At 41.6% G+C, this 13,622-nt stretch overlaps 1 protein-coding gene across 3 annotated transcripts in view; it reads left to right on the plus strand.

Moving 5' to 3' along the window:
• Positions 1 to 13,622, plus strand: part of LOC127572255 (tetratricopeptide repeat protein 39B) — a 205,420-nt gene that overhangs the window by 180,701 nt on the left and 11,097 nt on the right. For all 3 annotated transcript variants that reach the window (XM_052019233.1, XM_052019234.1, XM_052019235.1), the window contains 5 exons: positions 1,815 to 1,976; positions 9,350 to 9,441; positions 10,599 to 10,719; positions 12,710 to 12,821; positions 13,376 to 13,493. In XM_052019233.1, the coding sequence (XP_051875193.1) occupies positions 1,815 to 1,976; positions 9,350 to 9,441; positions 10,599 to 10,719; positions 12,710 to 12,821; positions 13,376 to 13,493 (605 nt within the window). The remainder of the gene's footprint in view (positions 1 to 1,814; positions 1,977 to 9,349; positions 9,442 to 10,598; positions 10,720 to 12,709; positions 12,822 to 13,375; positions 13,494 to 13,622) is intronic.

The following is a 13,622-nucleotide window of genomic DNA, read 5'->3' on the forward strand; positions in this document are numbered from 1 at the left end:
TCAATGCTCCTCTATCAGTTCCCTCCTCTGCTTCAAGGAAAACAAAGCCACCCTATTCTGTCCCTCCTCATAACTGAAGCACTCCATCCAAAGCAACAGTCTGGTGAATCTCCTCTGCAACCTTTCCAATGAAATCACATCCTTTCTAAAGTGTGATACCCAGAATTGTAGAGTACTCCAAATATGACCTAACCAATGTTTTATAAAGTTATAATCATAATCTCTCTGCTTTTATATTCTATGTCCTGTCTAATGGATGCAAGTATTTCATATACATTCTTTGTCATCGATGTTGCCACCTTCAGGGATACTTGGACACCTTGACACCTTGTCCCTCTATTTCTCAATATTCCCTAAGGCCCCACCATTCATTGTGTATGTAGTATCCTTATTAGTCCCTTCCAAAGAATATCGCCCGATACTTATCAGGATTAAATCCCAAGTGCCATCTTGCCAACTGATCAATATTATCCTGTGGCCTACAACTGTTCTCCCAGCCTGTGGTATCCACAAAAACAGCCTCCATCATCCCAAGACAATTTTGGCACCAGAATTCCCCAAACAGATACTTTAAGCTTTGTCACAACAAGACCATCAAAAAGGACACGGAAAACGTGTCAAGGATGTTCTCACAGCCTCTTTGGAAAAATTGTAACATCTTGGCTGAGCTAGGAATCCCTTATGTATGATGGAGGAGTATCTCGCATGGCACTGAGGATCTTGAATCTCTTCACCAGAAGCACATAGAAACCGACCACAAACAGCAGAAAGAGTTATCATCTGCATACCAACACCTGAACACTCCATTAGGTGTCTCGGCCCCATCTGTGGTAGTGTCCGTAGAATTATTCAAACACCGCAAAACAGGAGTGGAAACAAGTCATTCTCAACCCTCAGGGATTGTCAAAGAGGCAGTAAGATTGTAGATTTGGGAGGTAATATTGAGGAAACCTTGGTAAATTGCTGCATCTCATAGATGTTAATGCAGTGTAAGTGTAGAGGGGATAAAGGTTTTAAGATGAAGAGCAAATCAGTAGGCTGCTTTATACAAGATGGTATCAAATACCTCGAGACACAAGAGGCGCCAGATGGTATCAAACGTTTTGAGTATTGTTGGAATTGCACTCATCCAAAAAGTGGAACTTAGTCCAACACACTCATGCATTGTAGATGATGGACAGGCTCTGAGGAGTCTGGAGGTGTGGATACTCAAACCTTCACCACAATATTAGCTGCATTAATTTATGTGGCTGGGCCAGTTAAACCATATGATCCATGGCGATCCTTGGGATATTGATCAGGTTGAATTCTGAGGTGATAATGCTGTTGAATGTCAAAGTGATGTGGTTAGCCTTCCATTCTCTGGAGGTGGTTATTTACCAGCATTTGTGTGGGAAGAATGTTCCTTTCCATTCGCCATCCCATGGTTAAATGTTGCCCAGTTATTTTGTATGTGGGCAAGAACTATTTAGATGCCTAAGAGAAGCAAATGGAACTGAAAACTCTGCAATCATCAGTAAAGATCCCTATTTCTGGCATTATGGTGGGGAGCATAGTCATTAATGAAACATTATAGATGCTCAGGTTATTGATCTGAGGAACTCCCGTGGCAAGAACCTGCAGCTGAGAAAGCTAACATCCAGAGTCCAATGGGGGGGGGGGTTTCCTCCTGAGTTTTGCCAAGGCTCTTGAGTGTTGCCAAATGTTGCTTGATGTCAAGTGGTTTGTTTTTCTGGAATTTAGCCCTTTTTTGAATCAATGCTGTGGAATACAATCCTTGATCTTAGTTTGTATTTTTTGTCTTGAAAATGCAGGCTCAGGTGAAGTTTGAGGAATGTATTGCAGCTCAGGAAGAGTGGAGGCAGATTCATCACCTGTGTTACTGGGAGCTAATGTGGAGTAACTCGTTTCAGCAACAGTGGCTGGAGGCATATCGGTATGCAGACCTCCTGTGCAAAGAAAGTCGATGGTCACAAGTAGGTAAATTTATGTATAATTCTACAAAAGATTAACATTCTGCTTGTCTAACTGAACCTGCTTTCAATTTAGCTGTTTGTTATATATGTTTAGTATATTCTTACCTTCTCACCTCTTTTGTCACTGCTGTTATGCAGTGTCCTAAAATAACGCATTACAATGAAATTATCGAACAAAGATTCATGGTGAAATCCAAGATCCAGGCAGGAGGGCAGCAGGAAATTCCAGACCTAGAGCATGAATTTTTTTGTGTGAATATAATATAAAATCTTTGTTCTCAAGTTGGTTATAGAAGAGGGAATTTTCTGAACATTTGGATCAAGTCAGATTAATTAATGCAAATTTGAGAAATAAAGGACTGCAGATGCTGGAATCTAGATGAAAAACACAATGATGCCGGAGGAACTCAGATGGCCAGGCGGCATCTGTGGAGAAAAGCAGGCGGTCAGTGATTAGGGCCCTTCTTCAAGACTGGAAAAGGGGAAGCCCAATATATAGGAGGGAAATGCAGAGCAGTGATAGGTGGACAAAAGAGAGGAAGTGGGGTGGGCACAAGGTGGTGATAGGTAGATGCAGGTAAGAGATAGTGATAGGCAGATGTGGGAGAGCAGATCCACTGGGGGATGGTAAGGAGAGAAAAGAAAAAAAGGTAGAAAAAAGAGACTTGGATAGGGAAGAAAAGAAGCATGGTGTGGGGGGATGGGGATTACTTAAGGTGGGAGAATTCAATGTTCATGCCATTAGGCTGCAAGGTTCCAAGACAGAAAATGAGGTGCTGTTATTCCAGTTTGTGCTTGGAATTGTCCTGGCAGTGGAGGAGGCCGAGGACTGACATATCTGTGATACGTGGGAGGGGGAGTTGAAGTGACTGGCAATGGGGAGATGCAGATCGCAGTTACAGACAGTGCAGGTGTTCTGCAAAACAGTCACTTAGTCTGTGTTTGGTCTCACCATTGGAGGGGAGGCCACGCTTGGAGCATCGAATGCAATAGATGATATTAAGGGAGGTACAGGTGAATCTCTGTCTCACCTGAAGGGACTGTTTGGGTCCCTGGTTGGAGGTTGTGTAGGGGCAGGTGTTGTACCTATGGTGGGGGCAGTGGAAAGTTCCCAGGGTGGGAGCAGGATGGGTGGTTGGGGTGGGGGGGGGGGGGTGGTTGTTGGTGGGGAGGAATGAACTGGGGAGTCGTGGAGAGCACGGTCCCTGCGAAAGGCCAAAAGGGGTGGGGAGAGGAAGATATACTTGGTAGTGGGGTCCTGTTGGAGATGGTGGAAGTGGCGGAGAAAGAAGTGTTGGATACATAGGCTTATGGGAGGTAATGTGAGGACAAGGGGTCCCTATCCCCGTTGGGTCTGAGAGGGGTGGGGGTGAGAGCGGAGGTGCGGGAAATGACAGAGATACGGGTGCGAGCTCTCTCGACCACAGTAGGAGAGAAGCCACGGTTAGAAAAGAAGTTGGACATCTTAGATGTCCTGGAGTGGAAAGCCTTATTGTGGGAGCAGATGCGGCGGAGGTGGAGACATTGGGGAAAAGGGATAGCCTTCTTGCAAGAGACAGGGTGGGAGGAGCTATAATCGAGGAGGCTCTGGCATCAGTGGGTTTGTCGAAGATGTCAGTGGATAAGAAATCTCCTGAGATGGAGATGGAAAGATCGAGGAAGGAGAGAGAGGTGTCAGAGATAGTCCAAGTGAATTGGAGAGCAGGGTGCAAATTAGTGGCAAAACTTATGAAACTGTCGAGTTCTGCACAGGTGCAAGAGGTGGCACTAATGCAGTCATCGATATAGCGGAGAAGGAGTTGAGGAATGGTGCTGGAGTAGGCTTGGAACAGAGACTGTTCAACATAGCCAACGAAGAGGCTGGCATAGCTGGGGCCCATGCAAGTGCCCATAGCTTCTGCCCTTGGTCTGTAGAAAGTGAGAGGAATTGAAAGTAAAGTTGTTAAGGGTGAGCACAAGTTCAGCCAGGCGGAGGAGAATGTTAGTGGAAGGGAACTGGTTCTGTCTCTGGTCAAGAAAGAAGTGGAGAGCTGTGAGGCCGTCATGATGGGGAATGGGATGTCCATGGTGAAAACGAGGTTCTGCGTGCTGGAGAACTTAAAGCTATGGAGAGTTGGAGAACGTGTGATGTGTCATGGACATAGGTGGGAAGGGATTGGACCAGGAGGGACAGGATAGTGTCCATTTGACTTGACTTGTTGAGCTGAACTAATGAGGCATCATTAGCTTAATTAGGCATAACGTTGTGGGCCGAAGGGCCTGTTCCTGTGCCATACTGTTCTATGAATTACACAGCATTTAGGGTAGATAATGAAAACCCTGTTTGCTACCACTATAAAGCTGCAATAATTACTCTTAATGCAAAGCTCTTACTATTCATAACTTTCAACTATTTGGTTTCAAAGCTGCTATTTTGGAGTTTGACATTTATTTTGAGTATTTCCCTCACAGAATAAAAGACGTGTTGTGTCAGATCTGTTTACACAGAATGCAGACATGCATCTATAGACCAGAAATAGGATTGGATTGTACTTGATTCAAATTTATTACTTTATATTATACTATTAATTATTATATATTATACTTTATATAAGTAATTTGTGCAGCTGGTCTGGTTAAATAAAAACAGTTAAGTGAAAAAAAATAAAATAATAATAAATTATTACATAAACTCACAGATTAGAGGAACAGCACCTCATATTCCGTCTTGGTATTCTCCAACCTGACAGCATGAACATTGATTTCTCTAACTTCCAGTAATCACTCCCCTCTGTCCCTTCTCTTTCCTTCCTTACCACACTAGTCCCCACCACCCTATCTCTTTCCCCTCCCCCACCCTCTCCATCTGCCCATCACCCACACATTTCTCCCACCAGTTCCATTCCCCACTTCCTTTATTCCATGGTCCACTGTCCTCTCCTATATGATTCCATCTTCTTCAGCCCTTTGTCACTTCCACTATCACCTCCCAGCTTCTTACGTCATTCCCACTTTCCCACTCCCTCACCTGCCTATCACCCCCTTCGCCTGGATCCACCTGCCAGCTCTTGCTCCACCCCTTCCCCCCACCTTTTTATACTGGGTTTTCCCCTCTTTCTCTCCACTCCTAATGAAGGGTCTCAACCTGAAGCATCGACTGTCCATTTCCCTCCATAGATGCTGCCTGACCTGCTGAGTTCCTCCAGTTCCTTTGTGTGTTGTTCCCTTTTGTAGCAGCCAGGGAGATTTAATTAATGCGAGATGTCTAGTATCCTGACAAGCTCTGAGGGGACACCTGGTCAGTATCAATTTGAGAAAATAGCTGAACAGAGCTGTACAGCCCTGTGTACTTTTCACTATCCCAGAGAACGGAAACAACATCCCCATTCCCTGTGAAAGGGGCAGAATGATAAATTGCAAAAGAACGAGCAGACACTCTTATAATTAAAGAACCAATGGTTGAGGTAAATGTGGGACTGCACAAGAAAATCAGACTTGTATGGTTAATGGCTGGACTAAGCCATGTAACTGGTTATAAAGAACTAAGCAATCTCTGGAAGCTATGCGAAGAAATGTATAAAAAGTTGCTTACTAAACAACCAACAGCAGTGACCCAGAGACCAACCAGTGCAGAAGAAGACCCTGAGTCAGGACATGGAAAAGTACCCTTTGCATTGAACTCCAGCCAGGTTCATCTAGAGTGGGTAATTTTGGAATCCAAATAATGAGTTTTGGAAGTTATGAAACCGAAGAGTTAAGCAATTGTTTAAACTAGGTATTGAATCTTTGAGTTGTTTGAACTAATCATCTGGTTATTAGATAAAGTCATTGTCTGATGTGAGTTATTTTCTGTTGCATTTAGTTGGCAATATTTTAAAGCTCACAGATCATTGACACTTTAAACCAGTTCAGTTAATAACGAAAGTCCTATAAGGAGGGGGCTGTACTCGACCTCGTGTTAGGGAATGAGGATGGGCAAGTGGAAGAAGTGTCTGTGAAGGAGCCCTTTGGGAACAGTGACCATAGTTCAGTGAGTTTCAAAATAGTCATGGAAAAAGTTTGGTCTAAGAGTTGATGTCTTTAATTGTGGAGGGCTAATTTTAACAGTATGAGGCAGCACCTGATGAAAGTAGATTGAGTGGAGCTGCTAGAGGGATAAGTGGAAGGCATTTAAAGGCTAGGTGTAAGAACTCAGAATCAGCATGCCCTATGAGGATAAGAAGCAAAGGTGGTAAGATTAACAAAGGAAATTGGGGGTTTGATCAGAAATAAGAAGGAAGTATATGTTAGGCATTTGGCATTTAGTGAGTCCTATGAGGTTTCTAGGTGATGTTGGAGAAAACTTAAGAAAGGAAATTTGGATGGGAAAAAGAGGACATGAAATAGCCTTGGCAACAAGATTAAGAAGAATGCCCAAACCCTTCATAAGTACATTAGAAGCAAGAGTGTAGAAGAAAGAGTAGTTCCCAGCAGGGACCAAAAGGGGAAATCTATGTGTGGAGCCAGGGGATATGATCCTACATAAATTATTCTCAGTGGTATTCATCATTTTTGGGTTACCAATGATGGATTCCGGCCATTTATCCGCTTCAGCTTGTCGTATGATTGCACTTGTTATATTAATGGCCAAGAGATCCATTCTATTTAAATGGAAGGATCCTATACCTCCTACCACATTTCAATGGTTTTCTCAAACTATAACATGAAAAAATTAGAAGTGGTAATGTTTATCCTTCGCTTAAATTTGAGGAAATTTGGAGTCCATTTATTCAGTATTTCCATATGATGTAAGCAGACCTTTTTCGAATCCTTTTTTATTTGAATATAGAGGAGTGGAGCTAACGACATAATAATGTTTTTTAACTGAAGAAATAACAGTCCAGCCTTTTTTGTTTTGAAGTTTTTGGTTTGCTTTTGTTTATTATTTTTTTTTAATTTTGGGGTTCTCTTTTCATATAATCAAATTTATTTTCAAATTCTTTTGTATCATGTTCACTTAGTAAGAGATTGGGAGGTTCAGATTATATATTTTATTCCCTGTGATTGTATATGTCAATGTATTATTGTAATCCCAATCTCTTTGCACCATTTGTATAATCACTATTGCTATGTGTATTAATTTGAAATTTAATAAGATTGAAAAGAAAAGTGGTATTCATCAGGGAGAAGGATGTGGTGGATGGGGAGTTATGGGAGAGGGTACACTGATATCCTGTGTGTGTTAGGAGGAGGAAATGTCAGAGGTATTGGAAAGCATTAAGGTGATAAACCCCTAGGGCCTGGTGGGATCTATTTCAGGATCCTATGGGAAGCAAGGGAGAAGTTTGCTGGGATTCTGATGGAGATTTTTTGTGTCTTTGTTACCATGGGTGACATATCAAAAGACTGGAGGATAGCTAATGTTGTTCCCTTATTCAAAAAGGGCAGGAGAGATAAGCCAGGAAACTACAGGGTGGTGAGCCTTGCATCAAGACTAGGTAAATTATTGGAAAATTTCTAAGGGGCAGGATTTGTGTTCACTTGGCAAGGCAGAGACTGATTAGGAGGAGTCAACATAGTTTTGTACAGGGGAAGTTCTGTTTTTGAGGAGGTAACAAAATTTATGAAGGCAGGGTAGTAGGTGTGGTATACATGGACTTTAGTTAAAGCTTTTACTAGTAAATCCTGCACAGAAGGCCGGAACTGAAGGTTGGGGCACGTGGGACCCAAAGTGTGTTGGCAAACTGGATCCAAAATTGGCTTGGTGATCGGAGGTGGAGAGTAGTGGTTGAGTGGTGTTTTCCTGACTGGGAAGTCTGTAACCAGTGGTGTACCACACAGATTGGTGCCAGGACCTTTGTTGCTTATCAAATGTATAAATGACTGGGATGAGAATGTAGGTGGACTGATTAGTAAATTTGTGGCAATGCAGAAATTGGTGGAGTAGTAGACAGCAAAGAAGGTTGTGAAAGAATGCAGAGGGGCATAAATCAGTTGGAAAGTTGAGTGAAGCAATGGCAGGAAGAATTTAATCAAGATGAGTGTGAGGTAATTCATTTTAAGATGTCAAATGCTGGCTGGGCATATGCCAGAGACCTCTGGAATATTGATGTACAGTCAGGCCTTGGAGTGCATGTTCATAGCTCGCTGAAAGTGACGTCACAGGTAGTGACAAAGGTATTCGGCATGCTTACCTTCGTAGGCCGAGGCATTGAGTATAAAACTTGGAATGTTATGTTGTAGTTGTAAACAACATTGATCAAGCCACACTTGAAATACAGTTCTGGTTGTTGCACTACAGAAAGGATGTGGTAGCATAAGAAAGAATACAGAAGAGATTCAGCAAGATCTTGCCAGGAGCAGAGGGCTTTACTTATAAGGAGAGATGAAATAGTCTGGTTTTATTCTCACTAGAATGTAGGAGGCTGACGGATGGTGTTACAGAGGTTTATAAAATTTGGAGTGGCCTGGATAAGGTAGTTACTCAAAGCCTTTTTCACAGGGCGGGGGGCATCTAAAACTAGGGGGCATAGGTTGAAGGTGAGAGGGGGGAAATTTAAATAAGATCTGAGTACAAGTTTTTCCACATAGAGGGTGGTTGTTATATGGAACGAGCTGCCGCAGGAAGTGCTGGAGGCAGATACAGTTACGTTTAAAAGGCATTTGGACAGGTACTTGGAAAGGAGTAGTGGATTATGGGCCTAACGCAGGCAATGGGATTAGTGTAGATAGGCATCACAGTCTGCATGGATGGCCTGTTTCTGTGCCTCCAACTCTTGACTCTATTTAAAAATAAAGGGCCACTAACTTAAGACAGAGATTAGTCAACCTTTCATGAGTCTTTTGAAATCTCTTCCTTAAACTGCAGTAGGAGCAGAGCCTTTAAGTAGTTTTAAGGCAGAGTTATGTTAATTCTTAATAAGTAGCAAGGATGGATGGTGAAAGATTGCCTATATTGGTGACAATGCAAAGTTGAGGCTACTGTCAGATCAGTGATGATCTTATTGAATAGCGGAGCAGGCTTGAATGGTACACTCCTGTACCTAGTTCATGTGTTCTGACGTTATCTCTGTATATTGAGGTGAGGTGAGAATTTGAGGTGAAAATTTGCCTCAATTATTTTTCTCCTTCATTTTCTACATTTCAATGCCAGCATTTCAAAAAGTACCTCTCAGAACATGCTAAGCTGATGAAAATAGGTTTATGATTATAAGCTCTTTCCTTTAAACAGAGAGGATGAAGAGAGAGAGGATGATATGTTAAAATTTCCAGTTTTTGTGAATATGAGTCGAAGAGATATTTTAAGATCACCTGTAGGAGAAGCAAGCAAATGCCTGTTAGTATAAGGAGGGAGTGATTTTATTGTGTGCTGAAACTGGACAATTTCTGACATGAGATTCCTGCTGTTGCCACAGGCAATCTATACATTTCAGAAGGCTGCAATTCTCAGCATGCTGCCTGAGCAAGAAGTTAAAAAATTGAACGAGAATGTGGAAGCACTATTCAGGTCAGTGATGGTTTGATCTCAAATAAAATAGATGGGATAAGATGGTTTTTCTATACTGGGAGAAGTACGTTAGAGAAGCAGTTGATGAAAATTAAAAAAAACTGCTGATGCTGGAGATCTGAAATAAAAACAGAAAATGCAGGAAACTCAGGCAGCATCAATGAAAAGAGAAATAGAGTTAATATTTCAGGTCGAAAACTCTTTGTCAAAGATCATAAAGGTCATGAAAGTTGGTCCTCAACCTGAAATGTTAATTCCACTTCTCTTTCCACAGATACCACCTGACCTGCTGATTGTTTTCAGCATTTTCTATTATTATTAAATAAATGGTTCATTGGGTCCATTACCTGTTTTTGTGTGAGATATCTTGCCCAGCACAAAGCCAATACCAATGAAGAACTCAAAAGAGTACCTGCATGCAAAACTATAAACAGCATGGACTCCAGCAGACTCTGCAAGGCTGGTATTCTTTAACCCTGGAGCAAGCTTCAACTTCCCAATTAGGGTTTACTTCGGTGTGAGTGGCCAAGGCTGGTTGGAAGTTAGAGTGTGTAAATGACATAAGCATAAATGCTCAACAATCTTCATGTATAAATGTGCCATGTGCATTGAGCACAACAGACCCAAATGACTTGGACAGTGATTCACATCACAGACGAAAGCAACAACGGTGTGAGAGAATTTCTGGCCTAAGTTCGTTAAGGACCTCATGGCAGACAACACTGATGCTGTGTTCTTTCCTTCTGCAGAATTACCAATTACTTGCAGATACCACATACAGCATTGAGCTGAGCTTCCATTATCTTCCATCTGACTTGTTTCCTGTTTATGTGGAGCACAGAGCAGAATCTGTGCTCTCCTGTCATTCCTTACAGTTACAGCAGGTGGTGCTGAACCTAAAATCTCACACAGAGGGAGGTCATTCAGCTCATGCCTTAATTTAAATGTTTTCTAAATAGTCTCAATCCCCTGATATTGTCCCAGAGGCTTGAAAAAACCCTCATTCTCCTTCAGTGCCCTGTAGATCCCTATGGAAGCATTGCGAAGTATTTCATGAGGATTTAAAGTTGCTACATAAATGCAAGCTGTTGTTTGTTTTTCTTCTCATTCAACACAAAAACAAATATTCAGTTAGTGTGACTCTGATTTGTTCATAGACGAGTTGAAAGCCTGAAGCAACGATTTGCTGGGAAATCTATTCCCACAGAGAAGTTTGCAGTAAGAAAAGCCAGGCGATACCTGTCTCCAACACCTGTCAAACTGGTCCTGCCTCCCCTGGTGAGGATTCTATTACTCTAATAACTTATTGAAATATGTTAGCCAAGAGAGGTAGTACCTCAAACACTGTGGTTCGGTAACTGAAGTGTTAAAGTAAATATTGTGATGCAACACTGAATTCCATTTCCCTCCAATGCTGTGCAACATATTCCCTTTTAGGAAGAGCAGCTTTACAAAATTTACCCAGATGCCAGTTGCCTTTGACTCGGTAGTTAATTTATTTGCCGTACTATTAATAAATTCCTGTGTGAGTAAAGGCAAATTGATTTGCAATGGAATTTGCAAGTCAAATGAGAATAAAACAAGTTATCAGTTGCATGGGGGGGGTGGGTTTGCAGGAGGAGCAGAGGCAAATATTTTTTATTTGATCCATAATTCAAAATACTTCAATTAACAGCCCAAAAAGGATTTTTTATATACTAAAATTGATTTTTATCTAGTTTCATCCAGAGAAAGTGCAGCTATCTTTATGCTGAGTATTTAATTCCAAATTTTGCACAAGCCTGTGATACTTGATACTTGTGTACATCACGAGACCCTTTATCTGGACTGAAAGATAAAGGGGAGGTAGCCAGTATATTTTAAAAAAAGGGAAGGGGTGGACCAGGAGTTAGCAAGTGATAGGTGGATCCAGGTGAGGAAGGGTGATAGGCAGGTGGAGGAGGAGAAAGTGGAAATAACAACAGGTGATAGGTTGAGGTGAGGCATTTGCTCTGCCAAGCACCTACGCTCCAGTTGCTAACTATTTTAATTGTCCTCCCCATTCCCACACCGACACATTTGTCCTCGGCTTCCTCCATTGCCGCGGTGAGGCTAAACATAAATGAAAGGAAGAGCATCTCATAGACCTCGTGTGTGACCTACAACCCAATGCCATGAACATTGTATTCTCCATTTTTAGGTAAACTGCACCCCCTCTATCCCTTTTCTCTCACCTCTCGAAGTACCCAGTTCCTCCTACACCCAGCCCAGCCCCATCACCTTATTTCTTTTTCCTCCTCCATCCATTCAGGCTGCCCATACCCCGCACATTCCTTCCATTGGTTCCCCTCCCCCCCACTGTTCCCATCTGCCCTCCCCACCTCACTTAATTCCAATCTTTACCTTCCTCTCCTATCAGATTCCATCATTCGCAGCCCTTTGTCGCCTCCACCTGTCACCTCCCAGCTTCTGTTGCTATTTCCACTCTATCCTCCTCCAGCTGCCTATCACCCTTCCTCACCTGGAAGCACCTTTCACTCGCTAACTCCTGATCCACCCCTTCCCTTCAACTTTTTATACTTCACTATGTTAACTCCAATGTAGGTATGGGCTACTGAATCTTGATATATAGGTAAGTTTGAAGGATGGGGCAATTTGTGAAATGAACCCCTTGCAAATTATTTCAGTTACTTTTTATAAGCTTTGACATCATTCTCTTTTAAATTCCATGCACACAAAAATACACAAAAAGCAAAATGTTGCCTGGGAGAGAGGAAAACATTTAGAGAAAGAATCTATTTTTTGTGCTCGCTTTGAGATTCAGTGAACCAATGGCATACCAAAAGTGGTGTAGTGAGACATCAGGTTTGAATCATTAGTTGAACATAACTAGTAAAACAAAACAACTTTCAAGAACCCAGATCAATGTTTTTTTTCTTCTTTCTTACTGGCCATGCCCACTTCTGGTTGTTCTTGTGTAGTAGGTCCCTTTACTAAGTATTGCAATCCAAATATTCAAGATACTCCTGCAATGCTGTTAAGTGGGGAATTCAGTGATTTTTGACCCAGTGACAGTGAATGAATGAGGAGGTATGTACCTTGGAGATGGTGATATTCCTTTGTACCTGCTACCCTGGAAGTTTCCAGTTTGGAATGCTCTATGGAAAAAGTTTAAAAATTTGTTGAAAGACTGGTGAGAGCTCAGTTAGGATTGTGTAATGTAATTCCAATTGTTTAGTTGAGATTGATTAGTATTAATTTGATAAATACAGTATATTCTTCTTGACAGGAAATGATGTATATTTGGAATGGATTTTCAATACTGGGCAAGCGAGCAGATCTGACTGAGAACATGCTGGTTACAATTGAAAAGGCAGAAATAGAGTTACAAAAGCACCCAAGTGAGTACAATGCAATGTCACACCAAAAACATACACCCAGGATGCCAAGCCAAGCCACCATACAGCAGATCTTCCTCTAAACACTTATGTGGAAAATTAAAGCAAGATTAGGGGAAGTGAAGTAATTAATAGCAGGTGGTGGAAAATAAATCAACGCCTGTAAATGTATTTTAAAGAGAAGCTGTGATTGGTTCTGCTTTGGTTCCTTTGTTGTGTGAGATGATCTCAGATAGGGTAGCTGATTCATTTTGGCTGCTGTGCAAAAACTTAGAATGTCAATGCTTTATTTCTGTCCAGTGACCTAATACTGGAAATTGGACACATCAAGATTGGTGATGTGAACTGCCATGGTGGAACCTTTCCCCACTAAAGGAAGCAGTTAAAACATAATTTAAAGAAGTGGATATTCAAGAACTAAAATAGTAGGGGTGAAATAGAATGAAGAATAATGTAACAAAGCACAAACATCACAGTAGATATACTTAGCTGAAAATTATCAAAATTGTTGGACTTTATGATTTTAATAGTTATTTTGTTGTTTCTTGCTTTGAAAGAGCCTGCTGAATACCAAGTGGATGATGAGAGTCTTGTACAGCTTCTAAAAGGGCTATGCCTGAAACACTTAGGCCGTTCTTTACAAGCTGAACTTTGCTTCAATCAAGTGATACAGAAGTAAGCTGGCTTATTAACACACCGCCTGGTGGTTTAAGTTTATTGTTAGGCTCATGTGTGATGGAGAAACATCAATGGACTAAGTTAATTTAATGAATAGTCAGAAAATGCAGTGGTAGCCAAATAGAC

The sequence above is a fragment of the Pristis pectinata genome, chromosome 7 (genome assembly GCF_009764475.1).
Source record: "Pristis pectinata isolate sPriPec2 chromosome 7, sPriPec2.1.pri, whole genome shotgun sequence".
Lineage (NCBI taxonomy): Eukaryota > Metazoa > Chordata > Chondrichthyes > Rhinopristiformes > Pristidae > Pristis > Pristis pectinata.